This window comes from Cyphomyrmex costatus, unplaced genomic scaffold (assembly GCF_001594065.2).
Source record: "Cyphomyrmex costatus isolate MS0001 unplaced genomic scaffold, Ccosl1.0 scaffold141, whole genome shotgun sequence".
Classification (NCBI taxonomy): domain Eukaryota; kingdom Metazoa; phylum Arthropoda; class Insecta; order Hymenoptera; family Formicidae; genus Cyphomyrmex; species Cyphomyrmex costatus.
Genome location: NW_017275402.1, coordinates 409,704 through 432,098, shown reverse-complemented (window position 1 = coordinate 432,098; position 22,395 = coordinate 409,704). Strand labels below are relative to the sequence as shown.

Genomic DNA, 22,395 nt, shown 5'->3' with positions numbered 1-22,395 from the left:
CTGAGTTGCATGAATTATTCCGAGATTGGGGACTTATATTCAACGCCAACGTGACTTCCCTATCGGCATCGTAGAATATCGCACTAAGATGTATTAAAAGAGTATTGTTTTATCGTTATCCCAAACAGCTACCATGTTTACGTACAAAGTACCTTCTCTCTGTTATGCAACATATTTCACATTTGTTCAGCATTTCCTGATAGTGCTCGTATTTCATCTATATATCTTTCTCTCTGCAGCGTATTAAATAACTATTATATTTAAAATAGATATATTGAATTTAAAAGAAACAAAGAAGTATTATCTTTTATCTGTTAATACAAATATTATATAAAAAAATAATTAAAAAGAAACTTTTGTGAATATGTACAAATTGCATGAAAAATAATAAACAATATTTTCACTACATACATATCGTATAAAAGTAGGTACAAATATTTTTTAATAATAATCCAATATATATATATATATTCCATTGTTTTCTTATTGACGTAATACTTCATTTTTTACATTCTATTTAGAATAAAAGGAATGCGTTGTTTATGTATAGTCTTTGCTGTAGATCTTCAAATTTCAACGATTCAGTTACGAAACAGCGCGAAACATCGGCTTACTTCTGCTTAAAATCACATACTTCACGAACTATCTATTAAACCAACAGAACGTGAAAAATAAAGGTACCAAATCTTTTGTTTTTGGCTGAATTTGAAAGCCAAAATTCCTGGTACTGTTTTTTCTTTCTCCTCTCTCTCTCTTCCTCTTTTTTCTTCTCGATACGCTATAAAAAAAACAGCAAAGAGTTGTTCAATGTGCAGACACGCCGAGCAGAGGAATAAGAAGAAGCATCCACCAGGAAAGGGTGAAATGGAAGAATGGTGGCCAGTACGTGGACCTTCCTCGTCGAATAGTATCTTCCTCGAGAATCTTCCTGATACCGGAAGGCCTCGTGAATATTTAAACGACAGACGGATATACATATATTACCCGTGTAATGAGGAGGGAATCCTCCTACTACAACATCCGGCTGGCAAATCGGTGGACCGAAAGAGAATAAGAAACGGCGCTGTCGGAAGAATATTCTAAATGATTCATGAAGGGAAATTAAACGACGCTTTAAACAGGCTTTTCTTCCCTCACTTTCATTCATTTCAACCTCACGCGCCTCCTCTTTCGCAGCTCCGTCTACCGTCGGAATCGATTACCTATCGTCTTCTTCTAACTCCCAATTCATTTCTCGCTCTGCCTGTGTGATATAAAAAATATCTTCTTTCTCCTATCTATCTATTTTATTTATCTACCTATCCGTCTAGATTTTATTTTTTTATTTTGTCATTTCTCTCTTCTCTTTCTTAACGAACCATTTTATTGCGATTTCTCTGACCAACCAACGTTTCCAATCTTGGTAATGCATTCTGGAGAGATTCATAAAAATTTTCTCACCTATCTTGTGTGAACAGCAAACGGAATTCGTGTAAGTCGGATAAGCGTTAAAGAAGTTAATTTAAAGCTGGCCGTGACACGACTACCATATTTTCTTTTGCTCCTTTGGCGAAACCACGTGGTAGCTTCGTCGTCTCCATCCTGCAGGCGCGGTTAGACTAAATTGCGTTTCTTTTGACTCGACGATTACTGGCTGCACTTGTATAATTGCGTCTTGACACTGTATAAATACATATATTAAACATCAATTCTTTATCAGAATCATATATGTTTCTCTCTATGTGAAATATTTGTTATTTCTTGAAACCTTAAAATATTTTTTGTTCGCCTATCCAACAGTGACGAGAGGAAGTAATGTCTTGACTCACAATATGATTTACAATATTAACAGCATCAAGATAGATCTAACACCTAATGTGCTGATTTAAATAAAGTAAAATAATGATTAATAGTTAACTATAATTAACGGAATTTATAGCAATCTGTATTTCACCTTTTTTAAACTTTTATTTTGAATTATTTCGAACAGTGAAATTTTAAAGTTTGTAAAATATAAATTTGAGAAATATCATCATCCGGCACGTCATCTTCGCGACGATTCAGCAGAGCAGGAGCTCCGTGCCAGCGACGTCGAGTTACCGCGAAAAAAAACCGCAACCCTTCCTAATCCGGACACTCGTTCCGTTCCTTCCGTCGGCGTAATCGCCACCATTGTTCTTCCGCCTGATTTCGCGCGCGAAATCCGCCACTGCCGCCTACAATCTTACCGTGGAAACGAGGCGAGAGACAGAGGAAAAAGAAAGAACGATAAAAATTGCGAGGTAGCAGCAGCGTTGGATGGGAAGGGTTGTGGAATTGACAGCACAATACCGTTAATCCTCATCCGTTTCGAAGGCGCTATGCGAGACGATTCTCTGTGCTGGGCTCGCGAGAGATTAAAAGTTTTTGCCGAACTCGACGAAATGCAAAAAAGTAACGACGGTGAAGAGAGGAAACGGTGAGTGGACGGGAAGCAAAAATTTACCGTGGGACGCTGAACGTCAGGACGAAAATTTGCCACCCGCCGCGTGATTTCATAGTTTATTAAGAGACTTTTTCCAGAGAGCGCCATCACTTGGTCTAAATATAGAGGGAGAATGCACTACATGGAACTGACTCTGAAATTAGTGGACGCGATAATAACGCAACTAATATCCTAGCGTAAATTAAATAATTAAAATCTTGAAATGAGATTCGCTTCGCTAATCATCGGAGGTCGGTTTATCAAAGGGTTTCATCAGAGCTTCCTTATCCAGGAAAATTGATATCTAGGAAAAGTTTTTTCAAGATTCTAATTTATGTGGTAATATAACCACATATAAATATTTATTTCACTTAATAACTTTCTAAATTATTTCATAAGAGAGAGACGTATACGCTAGTTACATGCGAACTAGTTTGTGCAAACTCTCCGGACGTAGCATTTGAGTTTGGCTAATCCTCTCCAGCAGCACGCAAGGCGGAAGATCCCAATTTGTATCTTGTCTTTGGCGGTAATCGATTGTTGCTCCGCTGAGTGAGCGTTACAACACAGTTAAACAATGCATCAGTGAACTTAGCAATTCTCTTTAATGGCAAGATACGTCGAATCAGGTGGGCAAACACGTCCCGGATACTCCCGCGCCGAAATCGAGAACGGGGGAGGGAGATCGGCAACTCCGAAGTCAATCTCGAGCATTCCGGAAATACATTGTAAAGCAACCGATCCCGTCCTTCTCGCCCTATGCCTCTTATCTGTATTCCTCGTCGCTCACGCGCGGAAAGAAGAGGAAAGACGAGAATCCGATATTGCCCGGCTGCAGGCTCGTACTACCCATCGTACGTCTAATTGCAAACTCGTGAAAACAAGAGAAACGCTCGACAAATACGCCGCGAGTAAATATAAGGATCGTTTGTTCGAGGATGGATTCGCCGGTATAAGGAGCGAACCGGGAAGAATAAAGGAGGCGCGCGCCAGAATGGAAAAGAAGCTGCGACGCGGCAAAAGAGACTCGCCATTTTCGAGAACAAGAAACTCTTGTTTGCAAGTCATTATACCGTGTTGAAGGGGGTAGTTTTTACTCTCTGTCTTTTCCTCTTTTCCCTGTCTTACTGAACAGCGCAATGAACGGAATTCACATGAAACAGGACATATACACACGCAGGCAGAGACAAGTAAAAGTTGGTACGTAACAAAGTACGATATTTTTGAAACGCAGAAATAACATTGAATTTGTAATAGCTAATTTCAATATCATACGCTTTTATTTCCACGAGAAATTATTCTTTTCTCATCCATCGAGAAATCTCTCATTAAAGTCAATATTAAAATAATATGTACATTGATTTTATTCCTTCATTTTAATCATTCTAATATTTTATTAGTTAAATCTGTTCACAATTCTTTCGTTATTTTTCCTAGTAATTAAAACAAAATAATAACTCGCATAAACGTGTTTATCTCTATATCAGAGAGTACTAAAATATTATTATCTATACTTTATCAGTATTTTGCACGTTACCGAAAAATCGCATTTAAAATACGTCGAACGTGACAATTAATTAATCATGAATATAATAAATGTTTTGCTACATTTACATGCATTCTCTGTTATACGATACATTGTGAACAAATCCAATACTTTTCATGACTAATTTATTCATGTTATATTCTATATATAATTTCTCAAACGACTTTTATAATGTATAATACAAGAAAGAAAAATATAGAAAGATATTATGATCGTTATAATATACGGCATTCTATCTTTCAATACGTACAATTTCAATGCAACATTATTCCGTTATGTTCCACTCGCATTAAGCAAATGGTTTTACGTCAATACAAAATCGAAATACTCTGATTAGCGATTTCAATTATTGAAGCGTATATATATTTTCTACTTCCAATTAAACCGTAAATAGACCATCAATTTATTAGCTCCTGTTGTCAGTAGAATATTTAGCTTAACAGTAAATACTTGATAATAGGACATACACACATACTTGATATTATAATATAATAGGATAAACGCTTTACTGAATCCACGTAAGAAATTTGCAATACAATAATCTATTTATGATAAAAAATATCATAAAAGCAGTAAAGAAGAGAGCGAGAGAGAGAGAGAGAGAAAAGTAATGTAATATCAAATTATTATCATTAATTATATGTATATTATAATAAAATAACATATATTATATATTATTAATCAAATAAACAACATATTTCTTTAAAATAAAAAATGAATAAACAAGACTTTATCAACATCAAACATTAATACATAAAAGGTAAAAATAATAAGTACAGACACACCGCATTACTAATAAAATTTAGAAATAAAAAATAAAAATATAAAATGAGTATATAATTTTACAAAGTCAAATAAAATGTGAACTTGATAATGCTTTAATAAAACCATGGACATACAAAATAAAAAATAAAAAATAAAATTCTTTATTAATATCTTTTATTTCTTTTATTTCCATGGTTTAATTAAAGCATAATAGTGTTCACATTTTATTCGACTTTTGTAAAATTGTATACATTTTATAAAGAATTGATAAAATCTATAGAAACAACGAATGTTCATTAAAAAAGATACGTGCAAAATAAGCTATTTTTATAAGTATAAGAATTTCTTGATGATAAATAGATCATCAAATAGATCATTTAAAAAAATCTTAGTGACACTATCGCATCAGAACGATTTTGTCATGTCACTCGAATTAACATTTTAATTAACGGCACTGAAAGATGGTGTTCCGGTGCGCATACTTCGCCACGCATTCCACTCTATGGAACGTCAGCGGTTCCGGAAGCCACTGAAGAGTGACGACTATGTTGCGAAGGGGTTGCTGAGGAGTTAAAGCAAAATCCCGGTACGACCCAGAGCTTAATTACGCTCACCGGGGCGTACGGAGGCGTTTAAACTGTTTGTGCATTCGCGTGATCGAAAGTTCGTTGTCCGCGACCTTGACCTACGGTCTTCCGACGTCTAATCGGAAATGACGTTCCCAGAACCGAATACGTCGATGACTGGTAGAATTATAATATAAAATCATTGTTATATGTATTTATATACATTTCTATTGCGTTTCGATAGTATAAATTTATATTGAAGTTTTTTCACATAATTTAATTTTTTTCATTAAAATATACCGTGTTCGTTAAACTCATTTATGAAATTAATTGTAGAAAAAAATATTGAGTTCTAGATACAAAAATATGTGTTTCAAGAAATGAAAAATGTACTGTGAAAATATAAAACTTCTCTGCTGTTCGAGTTACATCGTTGCATGGTCATTTTATCGGTATTGTTTAATTAAAATATTTTACAAAACGAGGACTTTATTTATTTGCGCTTTATCAATTAAAGTTTGTTTCACCTAATCTCAATTAGTTGAAAATAAATGTTTCGCTACATCATATAAATTTAAAATATATTTAAAAAATATTTATCTTTAAGAGAGAAATGTGGTTATGTGGTTTTTTTGCGATATACCTACATATAATTCAATTAAAATTCAAATATCATCTCCATATTCATCCGTAATTAACAGATTAATAATTAATTATTAAAAGACAATAAACAACTAAAAATAATATAAATATTAAATTATTTAATCAATATATTAAACACACAGATCCACATTTACATTTACTTTAATAAAAAATGCGCGCATTATCGATTAAAGCGAAGTACAAATATTGGCCACAATTTCTAAAATTAATTTCAAGAAATATTTAATTTTTCAGTCGCATTATCAATCAATATTAAACTGAATATCCTTCGACTTCGTACATATATCACCGAGAGTTCATAGAACATAATATAACTGGTTATTGTTGTATAATGCTAGTTAATGATAGTACAAGTTTTTATTTTACCATTGCAAAACACGTTTAAGAATAGTCTTCCTCATTATTACAATTTTAAATCTCATAGTCATAGGCATTATACTGAATAGTATAGTAAGTGATATAAACTAAATATATATATATATAGTACTATAAAGCGAATTAAACTAACATAATATGGTATTGTACATGATCTATATAATATCTACACAATAAAAAAATAATTGCACTATAAAATTGAATTATGAAAGTTTTATACGGATTGAGAAAAGTAATTCGTATAGAGTTTTTTCTCTTCAAAATAATACAATAAAGAAATTAGAGCCCTCCTTTCCAAATTATATATATATTACACTGTAGAGTCAAATCATGAAAGTTTTATTCAGATCGTGCGAGAGAAGTAATCTGTGTAAAGTTTTCTTCCTTGAAAACGAATTCCATATTATAATCTATTTCATATTTTATATAATTCGTCTTTATAAAGGTAAAAGTCAAACTAGAATGTCTTATAAGACTAAATTTTGCACTTCTCGCAAGATGTTCTTCAAGTTCTTCAAATTTGATGGTGCGATCTCGTTAAAGATTGATTTACATTCGAAGTTGTAAGCATAATACAGTCAAAGTCTAACTCGACTTCGTTGATAGACACTTCGACAGAAGAGAATAGATGGTTTCAATGTGAAGCTCTGAAATAGCAAGGAGCGCGCATTAATTATACGCAATCGAGGAGAAACTTATCCCAGGTTGACGAATGAGATTTGTATAGTCGAACAAGTGTCTAAAACTTCACAATTGCTTATACTAGAACAATTGCTTATACTAGAAATGATCGATATATTCCTCGATGTAGATGTCTAATTTTACACCCTGTGGATACAACAAACTGACACAACAATTTCATACGATGCTATTTCTAATAATGCCGAGGTCAACTGATTGGGATGAACAATTGTTACTTATGAAGTCGTCGTTATTGACAGTCGCATATATAAATAGAAACTAAATGTATTGTATGTAAAAAACTATATACTATATATATATATATTTTTTGTGTTATATGGTTTTGCATAAAGCAAAGGTTAATGACGTCATTACAAAAAACAAAATATTACTGTATATATCGGACATTTTATCTATTATGTTTTGTATAATTTGCTATACATAAATTGTAATAAATTATACAAAATATGAATTGTATAAACTAATAAATAGAAAATTATACAAAATTTTTACTATTTTGATATATTTTATATAACTTATATAAGCTCTTATTAAAATACTTTTATGAATAATGTCTCACTTTTTACATAATTTTTAATTCACTTTGATATTCATGTCAAAATTATTCATCCTAAATTTTAATTCGTCCTGAATGAAAATTTGATGTCTGTAATAATGAATGATATCTCTCTCTCTCGCGCTGACATTATTCAGAAAATAAAACTCAACCTCTGTATTACGAAAAAAATGCATAAATGATATTCGCATGTAACTTTATGTCAATAGTTTTGTATGTCATAAAAAAATCTATTAGAATAAAATGGTTTTTCCATTCATATAAACACGGCCTGAAGGTATTTAAATTCCGTGTTAAGCAATATGTTTACTGACATCACATTAGCATAATAAACTTGTATTACGAACCATTTCGTTAATATATTTTTACAAATTCTTCGTTATGTAACTTCAACTTTCCTACACTAACTATTAAAAATGTAGAAATACAAGTTTTAAAAAGATGAGAAACATAGTATATCCGATATACACACTGGCAATTCTAAACAATCCACGTTGCTAAGAACGTTGCATCACGAACAAAACCGGTGTGCAGCCGTGGGAGCATAAAAATCATTGGAACAAGGGGAAAAATAGTTTCGCGCGGTGTAGCTATTCCTTTTTTTTTTTTCCTCCAACATCGGCGCATGCATGTTTAGAGTTTATTATTTCGCGATCGACACAACCGTGCCTCCGGTGGTCTGAAACGAGCCGTAGGCTCAACCGCATGCAGGATGCCGTGCCGCCGGGCAGCTGACCTGCGGCATCGATTACAGCACGCATCGGAGCAGGAAACAGAACGTGGAATGGAGTACGACGGAGCAACGCTCGCCAAGAATGGGGTATCCCCTCTCGTGGCTCCTCGCCAAATACGATACGAGCGGGCATGCGCACGTTACACGAAACGCGTCTGTGTAAACGTCGTGCGTTTCTCGAGGCCCGACGAAAAATTTCGCGTCGCGCTGCGTGCGTTCCCGCGGTTGTCGTTAGACAAGTGTACGATCCACGCTACCCGTGTCCCACCGATCGTAACGGGCGAGTTTCGTGATTCATCGTATGATTACGCGGAGAGAAACGGAATGCAGGCGATGACGAAAGCGATCTATACAGTGACAGTGCGTACTTACGGCTTGTCAGGCTGTGATCTGCGGACCTTCAGCTCCGCTTTCTGGATCTCCTCCGCCCTCGTGACGCTCTTCGTTCTGCGTAATCGCGTCCGAGAGTCACTGTGCTCGTACTCGACCGTCATGTCGTCGTAGAACCGCAACGTAGAACATATAGAAGCACACGTGTTGTGGGTCTGAGATACACGGCGCGCCACGAGTTACTCTCGTTGACGCGGCAAAAAGAAAGAGAGAAAGAGACAATTTGCGAGCAAGAACGTTCCGGAGTTAGCGAGACTTGCACGCGCTGCGACGATAGCAGCGACTGATACCGATAACGAGGAATCCTCCTCCTAAGTACTCTCAACGCGCGAGAGACGTGCCCGCCGAACGATGTGCGAGTGGTATGAAGTTATCTCCGCGTACGCTCGGCCTTCACTCACACAACCGACGCGCTCACGGCGTGTTAGACGATACTATCGAAGGAGAAACGCAGCTATCTTCTCTTTCCTTCTATCTCTTTCCCTCTCTCCGTAGACGATTTTGTTTATCTATTTCAAATTTTCTTTACGGATAACGGTCGACGATAGATGATTAATTGGCCTTCGAAATCGGTTTACACGTGCCTTAGAAACATGAATGAGTCACGTGTACATACACTTGCCCTTTGAAATTATTTAGAGTAACCGAAACCAGTAATATATTAGCTAGCTATATATTATACAAGAGACAACTAGGTTGTATTTTAGAAAAATATTATTGCGAATCTATATAACTTATATTTATCTACAATGATAGTGAAAAGAATATTTAATTAAATTTATAGTCAATTTATAAATGATAATTAAATTATGAGTATTAACGGTTTACTGTGTCTCATTAGAGTTTATATATAACATAAAGATGCGTCAAAAATTCTTAATAAAATTATATAAACTAGTTATGGACTCTTTTTTGTTAAAAACAAATAAACAAACATAAATTAATGGCTATAAAGAGCAAACGCAGTTAACAATGCGAAAAAATTTTGTAAGATTATTAAAATTTTTTCGCATTGTTAACTGCGTTTGACTCTTTATAGCCTTTAATTTATGTTTGTTTATTTGTTTTTATAAAGATGCGCGTATGTATATACTTGGCTTAGCGCCGAGACACTACCGTGTCTCCAGATTTTTTAAATTATTTTAAGTCAACAATATTATAGCTAGCAATATCACAATGAGAGGATGATCCCCCCCTCCCCGTATTTCAGAAAATTTGATTATGAAGCTGTATATAAATAATTACTTGCAATTATTGTTAGAATAATTAAAAAATTATTGCACAATTTATGATGATCAAATTATTAACGATTCACATGTGTCTTATAAATATGCATAAGTCATATACTTATCTTCTGAAATTATCTTGAATTAGTAAAACCAGCAATATTAGTTAGTAATATCATAAATAATTAGATCGTGTTTTAGTAAAACTATTGTGATTCTATATACTTATATTTAATATAAATTTTTATTTAAATACTTATATTTAATTATTACCTTATTATGGTAAAAAAAATCAATTGAAAAATTATTATCAATTTATGAATGAAAATTAAATTATAAATATTAGAATTTATATGGACAATACTTCGCCCCTTTTATCTCTTTTTTAAAATATGAAATCAGTTCGAATTGCGATTTCCTTTACTATCAGCTTTAAAGTCTTTTGGATAATGTCTGTAATTAAAATAGATAATTACAGTTTATTGTAATTTGATTTTACGGTTCGATTTCGATTTTACAGTCGTACATTTTAGATAATAGCTTTTTTGCTCCGGTGTGATATTGATAAAAAATTACTATGCACAACTTTAGTAAAATTGAAATATCATACATATATATTCTTACTTATGACAAAATCGTTTTTCTACGAGAAAAACTATATCTGACATATATACGAATACTAAATGAGTTTTTAATATCTCTTCGTATATTCTAGTTTCATTTCTCGTAGAGGAACTTGTTTATAAATTGCCATTTTGAAAGAAACGATAAATAACATTTTATTTATAACTTCTAACAAATCAGACATTCAAGCTTTCTCTATTTATATTCATATAAATAACATATTTATAACTTCTAATTATAAATCTGCAGACATTCAAGATTTCTCTATAAGAATGATGTCTTGCAAAAAATCAGCTTTGCAACTTTTTATTATTAAATTTATTATTAAATTAATACTTTATTAATTTAATAATAAATTGGTTTAAATATTTAGATTCAATGTACAATAAAACTAAGAGCAAGAATATCATATTAAAGAATTTTACAGCGTTGCAAAACTGCTTTTTCTGCTGAACGCAGCCATTATTTTGTCGTTTTCATATCATGTATTACGATAAAAACAAGATTCCAATTTTATCGCATCATCCGACGCCTGTTTCATATTACGATCCAATTACGATGAAAGTAGGTAGCGGATCGTCGGTCATTCCTTAAATCAAACATTCGATAGTGACACATCCCAAGCGATAAGGTCCCATCAACGACGAGGTAATCACCGTGTCGTCACTTCCATTAAGATTTCAGATAGCGTACTACTGTCACTTCGCCACGGAACTTCGATTTCGACTAACTTCTAGCTCCGGATCTTCCAAAGTTCGGGGCAAATAAGGCCCGGACGCGTGAGACAATTTCGCAAATGTTCGCTGGAATCGGTCGCCGGAAGGTTGAAAGGCACCGTCAAGCCAAACGAGACGAGGAACGTCAAGCTAATTAAAGTACACACAACGCAGGGCGCTGATGCCCGTAAAGATCCTTGGAAAATGTATGAGGGATCTACCCTCCGTAGATTGCGGGCTTACCGAGCAGTGACGCGTACGAGTTTCCACGATCCGTTATTATATAGGGACGTGATGTGCTGCGAACTGTTTAGGCCGATTTTCCCCCGAGACGAATCAAAATCCTTCAACCCCTGAGAATTGTGTACAATAGGATTCGCTTCGCGAATTATTTCTTTTACCCTCGCTGCGCATTTTAACAACTTTAGCGCAAAATAATTTTTAAAATTCTACAAAGTAATTTAAAAAATGTTTTAACTTTATCATAAATTTATGATTACAATAATTAAAATAGAAAAAATATATATAGTTACTGAACTGCCGTTTCTTTGTTTAAAGTTTTCTTGTTGTAATAACGATTCGGTAATGACAATGTCGTTGCAAATTTTTCATGATAATAATGTAACACCACACACAGTTAGAACAGTCGACAGTTATAACGAATTAGAAAAGTCATTCGTTATCGAAGAAAATAATTCGCAATTTGTGTGTAACTTTTTACTTTTTAATGTATTCTAACTTGTAACTTTACAATACTTGCGAAGTATTGTACCAAGTTTTTCAATAAGTAACGCGTACAAGTAAATGGTGATAATTTACTTTTCAAAGTTTCCTAATCTTAGCGTAATCTCAGCATTTAGTTATATTACTATACAGTCATAAAAAATTGCGACATTATCAAATTGTTATTATAAAAGTAACTCTTCCACATTCTCTACTAATAATATGAATAATATATTAACAAAATTAGTAGAAAAATTACACACATTACACTCTTACTCTAATAAAAATGTTATTTATTGTTACATACAATGTATAAAGTAAAGACGCATTACACAAATTGATCAATTTAATAACTTAATTAACTTTATATATTTTCACATCTCCTAGCTTGTTAGTTCCAATCCAGTTGCAGAGCAAATACTAATCCTGTAGAGAACTTTAGTATTCTATCGACCACCGAGTGGCAAGCAAACATTCGCCTGATGGTAAACTACTTGATGTAATCCTCATGTACGGAAAAACAGAATGGTCGCATATTTACTCATACATCCTTGGTAAATTTACTCGAAGACTCACAGTTGAAAATCGCATTTGTATGAAACGATGAAACCTTGGAAGAACGGACTGGCACGTACCGGTAGTACAATCTAGCTTTCCATTTCGTACCGCTGACGGTCATCAAAGTTCAAGATTATTACAGAATGTAAACTATTGTAAATGCGAGAGCTATTTTCCCTCTCGTAAACGTTCGTCGTTTCCAAAGGCCGGTTCTATTTCATACTGACTTCGAACTTTATCATCTATTATCAGCACCTTACTATCAAATTATTACTTTGTTACTGCTTGACAAAGCTGAAACAAAGATATATATAAAGCTTTCATATTCCAATTACATTCCAATTAAAAAAACATTTAAATCATTTTATAATAACACCCCTTTACAACTTTCCATTTTAAGTAAATATTTTTATTAAAATTTAGTTCTCTGCATTTCTGAAATATAATATCGTGAATAACACATTTTTGTTGAAAGATACGCAAAATAGAGTATAATCATAAATTGCAACATTCCCTACAATTGCAGATTTAAGTATTTCTGTCGACTATAATTTTCCTTCATCCAGATATAACCGTGCTTATCCTTTTGCCAGTAATATATAGCTTCGCGAATTAAATCTCACAAAATTGGGGCGACAACGTGTGTTTAGCAACGAGTTCCACAGGAATTTCGCAAACAATCCCGCGCGAACGAGGGCCGTTCTCGTCTCGAAAAACCGGAAGCGGCGCGTATAGGTAACGCTGCACGTTGCACATACTATTTTGCCGGTGTTTCCTAACGCGAATTCGCGCATTCCGCGCGGTCGTTCGGACCACGGTAGGGAAAATTCCGAGAGCGGAAAAGCATCTAAGTCGTTTGTGAACTCTCTTTACGGCCAACCGCAGGTATTACCTATGGTACTATACTGCACGTTATGCCACATACGCACGTCGCTCTGTAAACGTCTGCCGAACCAACGCCGGAAGTTTGAGCGATTTGAGAGTATCTCTCTCTCTCTCTCTCTCTCTCTCTCTCTCTCTCTCTCTCTCTCTCTCTCTTTCTCACCCCACTGCATTGCTACAACTACCCCTTTAACGGGTATTTTAGGACGTCCGTGGAATGGAATATTCCGGTGTTTGGTACCCGAGGTCTCATCGAAATTCATCATTTATGACCAAATTTTCGAGCCATGATCCTGTATGCATGCTGCTTTATACGTGACGCACATAATCGACGAAGGTTTTATTATTCGACAATGAAACTCTGCTGGTAACGACTCTTGAATTGGAACTTTCAAATATAAAAGAGAATAAAGAGAGTAAATCCATCATTAATAGCATCCATTTTATTGACAAAGTAATATTTAAATTGGACATCATAATTTACGGATTAACTTTAATTGCATTTTGAACTTTTCGTATCAGATTGTTTACATTCTTACAATGCAAATAATATCATATTTTATTTAATTTCATAATTCTATTTGACGATTCTCTTCAAATTTTGCCATTATCGAGATCGCAAATAACTTAACTGCATAACAAAGAATATTATATGAGATATTCAATTTACATTATTACACACACACATACACATTATATATGTATAAAATATATATATATATATAATTAAATATTTGTAAATTTAAATTCATGTGATCTCTAAATAATGGCTAACATTCAATTTAATACGAGTTGTGGGAGTAATAAAAATATTAAATTCGAAAAAATGGAATCTTAATGTCGGATATAAAAATAAATTATTATATATTTACAAGTGATAATATTACAAAAAACACACTAATTTTGAAAATATATACATGTCTTTTTTCGTCTATTTATTTAATCCTGATTAACTTATTAATCTTCATCACTTTGTTATCTAGTAGTTTTAAGAAGATTCAGGTTTTGTACTATAAAGTACTATAACTTTATATAAAGTATAACGACAAAACATTACATTGTACCGTGTAAAAAATTTGCGTACAGTTTACAGAATTACTTTTAGTTTTATCTGATGACAGATGCAACTTGAGCACGGAACATTAAATAATGTACACGATCATTGTCTGGCGACGGACAAACGCGCACGAGGAATGCACTTCGCTCTTAAAATATAACGTAATATATTCTAAGAAAAAAATGGCAAGTATCCATCAATGTCTAGCGACTTTTGCGGAACATCGAGTCGCATTCCTTATTGCCTCGCGGTCGTGTGTCAGTCGTCTCCGGAAGAGACGACCGACTGAACTTTAACAGTCGGCTCCAAGAGCAAGCTTCGAAACTTTTGCAATATTGGTCGAACCACCGCCGCACCCGGGATTATTGCCCCCTTGTCCTGTAAACTACCCCCGAGGCGAGTTCAGTCACCAGGATCCGCACTTCGTATTCAAGCACCGTACGCCCGAACGACGTGGTATCATCATCGCTTGCCCGCAGTAGGGACATTCTCGAGATCACGAGGTGCGATTAGTACGTTGACGATTAAACTAGCATAATCACGAGAGCAGGAAATACTACCTTTAGCTAAATTTCCGCTATCCATTACAATTTCATTATAGACCAATTCTTCTTTATATGCGCAATGTTTTCTGTTTCTATGGTCCTTTCCATATTTGCGATTTAGCATAATTATTGATAAAGAATTAGATAATTATTAGATAAAGTATAATTGCGAGAAAAAACGTTTATCATGTTTTATGTCGTCGTGACATTTCTAATTTCTACTACTTTATTAATACGGTTCTTTTGTAACTTTAATAATGTTTATTACTTAACTTTATTACTTGAGCATTAAAACCTAGCTTGTCGCTTACAGAGCTCCCTTTAGTTGTATTATTTTAATAATTAACGAATATATATAATATGTTAATAATTATGCTTTCCTGGCAGTAGAATAGAAGTAACAAATTACCGAGCGGCCAAAGTAGTAACAGTGGATATTGTCAGACACTTGGAAATTATACGATAAACGTGTACAATACGTGCTTCTTCGCGAATGAGACGTGAAAAACCACTTGATAAACCGATCACAGTTGGGCGTAACACCTGCCGGCTAATTTATTTAGTAGCCCAAAAGGGAGACAAATTTCGACGGTGTATCGGCAGGTTTTCAGCACTTTGAAATATTACTGGCGCGCCGGTGGACAGTCCGGCCCCTTTGGGCGAGCTCCCACGGGCTTGAATTAATTTCACAGGGAAACGAACGGCAGCATATACGTTCGAGTTAGGACGGCCCAGACGTCCTAGTTTATCGGAACATGTCGCCGACTGTCCCATTATTTACCGCTGTTCAGATACTTCGCCTACTTAAACGGGGTTTAATTAATGAATGGCACGTCGAGGACCGGCGAACTCGAACTCCCCGTGGATTTGTTTACGTATGTCCTATCGGCTTTTTGTCGTCAACCGGAGAGAGCGCGTCCCATTTTCGTTGATAAAGGTCCGCATAGATGTTGCACATTGCCGCTATAAATCTCGCGATGCATCGGTTCTTTAGTGCACACCGCGAGATAATGACGTTATATTGCCTCCACTGGGAGTTCACGAAACTATTGCAGTGTCTCGCCGAACTTTTCGCATCGATACGAATTGCGATCGCCGATACACCAGTGTATAAATTCCGCTCGCCATCAGTTTATTACGCGCCGAGCATCATTCCTGCTCAATGAATTCTTTTGTCACTTCAGACGGAAATTTCTATAAAGATTCTCCATTGCGAAATTATTGGCAAATTTGATGCATATGCACCCGTGTTATTAACGCTTTAAGAAACTTGCTTTAAACGCCCATGAAGGTTATTGCTTTTAAAATGTCGCATGCGCCGCTCATAAAAGGCGAAAGCAGCGAGCGTCTGCGTGTTGGTGCATACGTATTTTCAAGTGGATCAGTACACGAGCGCATTCTTTATTAATGCTCCACTTCAAACTTTTTGATAGCTGAATTCAGAAGACCTCACAAGAATGCTTTAGGTACTTCGAAATAGACTATTACACGATATTTTTTGCAACTCTTTGCCTTCCGAATAATTTTTATCAAGTTTCACGCTTTTTATGACTATAACTTCTAAACAAGCAGAAAGTATGGAACAAAAGAGAGACTTTACTTTCATATATTGTATTTTCCAGTAAGTCTATAAAAAGCATCTTGATGATACATCTTTTTTAATACAATAACGTTTCACTTTTCAAATTTATTACCTGTTACTAAAACTGGAAGAATTTCATTAATATCATTTCATTGTATTGTAAGGACATATGCTTCAATTGCTTCAAATTCAACTTGTAAATTATATCGAGAGATATATCGACGTTGCTTGATATCCGCACTCAATGTAGTTTACTGCGATCTATATTCAGGTCAGGACCTAAAAATCAGTCAATGACGCAAACTAATCTATCGTCAGATGAGAGCAGAAGGAATCGGCCGTTTACAAGCCCAGTGCAGGCTTATGGATTGCATCTAGGGTTAAGGGGCTTGCTCTAGAGTCTGAGAGCCAAAGAGGGTGCGGTCGCTTGCAGCGTGATCCTCCCTAAGCCGAGGCTAAGAGGCTATTAGTTAGCTCTGCTAGCTGCGACATAACCCATAAGACTAACACGGTACTTACACCTTCCTGCCTCGTCGGGATCGCAGGATATTCAGCCAGCCGGGCTCTCGCGTATGTTTGCATGAAGGTTGTCTACGCTGATGGTGACTCCTGAACACGATTAATAGTAAGGAATGAATATCAAACAAGCTAACCGCATCTCCGTTTTCACGTTCCATCCGGTGCATGAAATTCCATTTAAGCCAGGTTAATAAAATATGCATAGTACGATGTAATAAATGTACTCTAAGTACACGAATTGTATACAATAGCGTATGTAGGAAATATGACGTACAAAATACCAGTGCTAAAAAAGTAACATGTATATAATTAAATTTAACTGTTATATCATATATACAACATTCATGATATCATATTTTAAAACGCTACAGATAATATCATATTAAAAAAAATTATTTTCGTTAAAATATTCGATAATTTCTAAATATTTTGTAAAATTTCTCTCCAAAATAAGATAATTATTCTAATTTTTTAAAGATTAAAGATTTTATTTTACCTCGTTTATAATAATTTAAAGAGCTCATACTCAAGAAAAACAAAAAACAAAAAATTGACCATAATGGTATGCTAGGATATTCTGTATGCATAATATATTTTACTGCGTTTAATGAAGAAAAAGTGGGAGAGAGGGGAGAATACATTATTATAGACACCTCCATTAATCTAATAGCAGCTGCCTGCGGTTGAATATTTTATTTCGCCGATGGTTGACGGAAAATGTGCAATTTTGTGAGATCGGCGCAATGTTGTGAAAACGCGTGTACGTGTTTTACAAATTTGATCCGTCGTTTCAAAGTAAAACTCAAATGACTCGAAATAAAGAGCGGAAATGGGTCGCCTGCATTCGCGAATGGTTGCATAGTAATTAAATTAATGGGTAGCCGTTGGCAATGCCATTGGCAGGTCATTGGAAGTACGCTCGTTATGGCCATAGAGACCATGCGAAACGGTACAGTATCCAGAATGTGCGAATAACAGTACCTTTTCGTTATTGTATTTTATTGTTTTCAATTTTTTTCATTTCGCCATTTTCAGAAAAGAAGATCACATCACGTCCTAACGTGAATCACAAAATGTCAACATCTGAAAATCGCCGAAATATATTAAAATATTAAATATCATCCCATTAGAATTACAAGGAAACTGTTTCTCACCGATTTTGATGAGCTTTGAATATATAGTAGAGCACCAGAAAATGTCAGACTCATATTATTTACCTGCTTATCAAGGTTCGTGAATAACTTCGAAATAACGGATTTTTCATTTTCAACGTACATCTTCGAAACTACGAGGTATATGGAAAAATGTTTTATACGAAAACATTTTTATACTCCTGACGACGGTATATTTATATTTTTCTAAAATGTCAAACTTTTTAATTTACTTCCATTCCCAGAAGTCGTTACGACCTCTAAACCTTAAGATAAGTAGATGGATTTAATATTTTTTGATGATACAAATATCCACAGTCAGTATCAAAATCAGAGGAACAATTCCAATGTTCTCTCAAAAAGATGAGGAAGAAAGCAACTCACACACTGTGTAGAAAACACAGCAAAATATTTTATTGAAAATTATTTTGATATTTTATACATTATATTTCTTGTCATATTTTACACAGCATTATAAAAAGTCATCGATACAATAGCCTTATCGTCGTCATTCCTATAATCTCGATGCTCGTCACGTTGACGCGACAAAGCAAACATAATCGACGTGTATCGCATTTGTCGACTGTTCGCACGTGTGGCGATAAATTTTCGTGCAGCGCGTGTTCTATAGGAAGTACTTTCCGGGGCACGTTTAACAAGGGTGCAAGCGAATTGTGGTAGGCCCGATAACAGGCAAGCACGGGGGTGCGTTAAGTTTCGAAACAAGTACGATCGTAAAAGTTTACCAACTTCGAGCCGGTTTCGACGCGGATGGTGATGGTGGCGGCGAAACCGGCATTAAATATGAATCATAAAAGAAGCATAAAGATAATTGTATGCTAATAGGGCAAGCGTATGCGCCGCGTCGTCCACAATGGCTCAGCGTCTCCCGTTATTACCTATGTATCTGCTTTACAATGAATACCTCTATGTGTTCGCATAGCTGCGACGCGATACAACGTTGACGTTAGCCAATTTCGTGCGATCAACTTTGCCGCAACTATCTACCGCGCGTTGTGCCCGGGAAATACACATACTACTTAAATTAAAGATCACTCGTTCGTTCTTCGTGGCCGCCGTTCGCCGATGCTCGTCACGTTTAGCAATTATTTGTGATCGCATCGCCATTATCTTCGTGCTTTTACGGTGAAAAGACTTGAACGCTCGGAACGTAAAATAGGGAATACAATTTTAATGATGTTCCACAGAATCACTCTCTTTTACTGGCACCTAAATTTCTTTAATTATTGCGTACATCTATATAATCTTGTTTACCTGTGGCAGCGCCTTGAATTTGTAACCTTTGTTACAAATACATGGCGAAATGAAGAGTCTAACTAAAATTATTTCTTGATATTAAAAAGATTTGTATAATCTTGTTAGATATTCGAAGGTTTCCTTTTCTTTTCTCCCGTTCACAGGATGTATTTCTCTTTGAATTTTTGATAGGGAACAGACAACGAGGAACTCTAATATACAGAGGCAATTTTTACGATGTAATATCGCAGACGTTCTGTACGTCATAATAATGCTCCGTCTTGCCTGTAATACTTTAGAGAAGCATGGCACGATCTCTTTGAAGCTCGCAAAACTTTAAATCTTTAAACAGTGTACGCGAACTCATTAAAAGTTCTTTCTCAGAAAGGATAAAACGGGATGTATTGACGAAGTTGGTTTAGAAATACAATGAGTTTGCGAACATCGGGTGCTGGTTTGTGGCCAATTCTTTTTATCTACTGATGCAAGTAAAATAAGAGCTTGACAGGCATTGTAAGAAAATGATATGTAAAAAAAAAAAAGAAAATATTTTCCATACCAAGATGATGTTCTTTTCCCAAGTTATCTAAAAAATATCACGGTTGCATATTTAAGAAAACGGTATTTTAATAGAGAATGCGTTTGGCATTTATTCAAGACTTTCCATTAGTAAAATACAATCTCTCCGCTGCAAGGAACTTTTCGAATTAAATATCACAACGCGTGTTATTTGCTGCACGTGGAGTAAACTTTTTCCCTTCATCGACCCTAATTCTACAAACGGAAACGGTCGAGGCACGCGGAAGTGAGTCTTCGGAACTTTTAAAAACGTCCGATAAAAAGAAAAAAGCAGTTAGAAGTTTTCAGGGCGTACTTGACCGATCTGGTGTATGAACTCGCGGGCTGATCGAATTTATTATTTCGAACAAAATCGACGCCACGCTTTTGCAGCGCCGAGGGGTGTAGCGAAGCAAAGCGAGGGAAATAAGACGAGCGCCGAGACTGCGGCGGATGGCTTTTCACGAGGTCGTGAATCGGCAACGGCGAGGAGGATCTCCTTGACCGTTTGCTAGCTCTCAGAGAGTAGATCGTACCCGAGAGCTTTTACGGGTTTTGACGAAAGCGCACCGTCACGATGTGTAAACCATGAGACCGTTCGACGATTCTACGAATCTCACCCTCTCCCGGGAGAGATGGAATCGAAGGGTTCGGGGATGGGATTCGACTGAAAGGCGAATCCTTTTTACGAGCTCGGATACATACACCCGAAGGTCGAAAGAAACGGGAGCTACGGCACTCGGTGTCCCTGATCTTCTACGCGTCCCGCTGCAGTCTCATTGCGGAGTCACGAGAATCCGAGACAAGCAGCGAGACGCTTTCCGATCTTCCGAAAACCGCACACGACTTTTACCCCTCTCGAGTATTGCCACTTCGCCCGTATCGTCTCTAATGTAAAGCATTGTAATCTAAATATGGATAAGGCAAGACGCGGGCTTTATTCGCGATATCAAGATAAATATGTAATGTACGTGTATGTATCCAGGTTGCGCACGTTCAGTGTCATCGATCTGTCTGGGGAATCGTCGATGAGATAAACAAAATTCGAATCAAATTTGTAACCCTAAAACATATGGGACGGAGAGAGCGCATTTTCTCTTTTCTCAATCTTATTTCGAATCTTTTTGATTCTGTTTTAATTTGTGAAAATTTTAATTTAATAATCGTTAATATTAGGCGAACAATTAAATGCAATCCGAGAAGCTACAGAACTAAAATATTCAGATAGAATGGTTATCATCGTACAACACACGGCGCCGTACAACCTCAAATCAATAACTTTTCCAAAGCACCACGTGGAAGACCTTGATATGTCGGTCAAGGTGGCCCACCGATGCTCGCAATACTCTACGTAAAATATTCCAATGTCATTCTCTCTTCTCCGGGCATTCGCCCGCCCTAACTATCTTTCGAGGGCACTTGCGCCAAGCCGTAGAGTACTTCCACGTGTGTAGCACACAATATACGCGCGAGAAATCGATTCGCCATTAGAGGATTCGGACTTGACATTCCCGACAATTTCTAACCGAACGAATTGAAGTTTCGACCGAATCATTGTTGCTTTCCCGACTGTCAAGGAGCGATTTCCGTATGGAACTCCACATCCTTTAACCGATCGAGAGCTACCAGGTAGACCGCAAGTGATCACGATCAGAGGCGAGGAGGTCAAAGTAGGACGGACTTTGACGCGCGGCTCGTTTGATGGCGGTATGTAAGAGATAATTGATGACGTTACGGTTCATTGCTGACCTCACTGTTACCCGACGCAGACAAATATTGACAGCTTCCGATCACAAAGCGGTGGGCAGTATCCTTTGTACGCGTCCCACGCACCACTGTGCTTGATGTCTGTTCGGTTTTCCTATCGAACCGCTGAGCTCGTGGGTAAATCAACGTCCGCGTTCGACGTGCATGTCGACTTCTCTAAATTAAAGCATCCCGGCCCACTCGTCCGTTCGCATGGGCCGTACGTAAATTCATCCCTTTCTCTCCCTTTTCGTTTGACTTTTTGATACAAAAAGTACCTCTTTCGGTGCTTCTTTTATAGCCGAGCAGTTTTTCATACCTCAATTGGGATTTAAAAACAATCGGTAGATTTAGACAGATCGCATCGACCAAAAAGGTAAAATATCCGCGTGAAAAATGTTGGGTGAGATCGGTAAAAGCTAACGCAAGGGAAAAAATTAACGTGATGTGTAAATGTTCTGTATACGTCAACAAAGTGCCTACAAAGGGAAAACCGCGAAATTAATTAGTCG

General features: G+C 36.0%; 1 protein-coding gene across 2 annotated transcripts in view; it reads right to left on the bottom strand.

Annotated features, from left to right (window-relative positions):
- The window catches only part of mdy (diacylglycerol O-acyltransferase), a 104,050-nt gene extending 94,966 nt beyond the window's left edge, over nt 1–9,084 (bottom strand). For both annotated transcript variants that reach the window (XM_018551521.1, XM_018551523.1), the window contains exon 1: nt 8,722–9,084. In XM_018551521.1, coding sequence (XP_018407023.1) covers nt 8,722–8,843 — 122 coding nt within the window. In that variant the 5' untranslated portion in view covers nt 8,844–9,084. The remainder of the gene's footprint in view (nt 1–8,721) is intronic.
- Nucleotides 9,085–22,395: the final 13,311 nt, after the last annotated feature.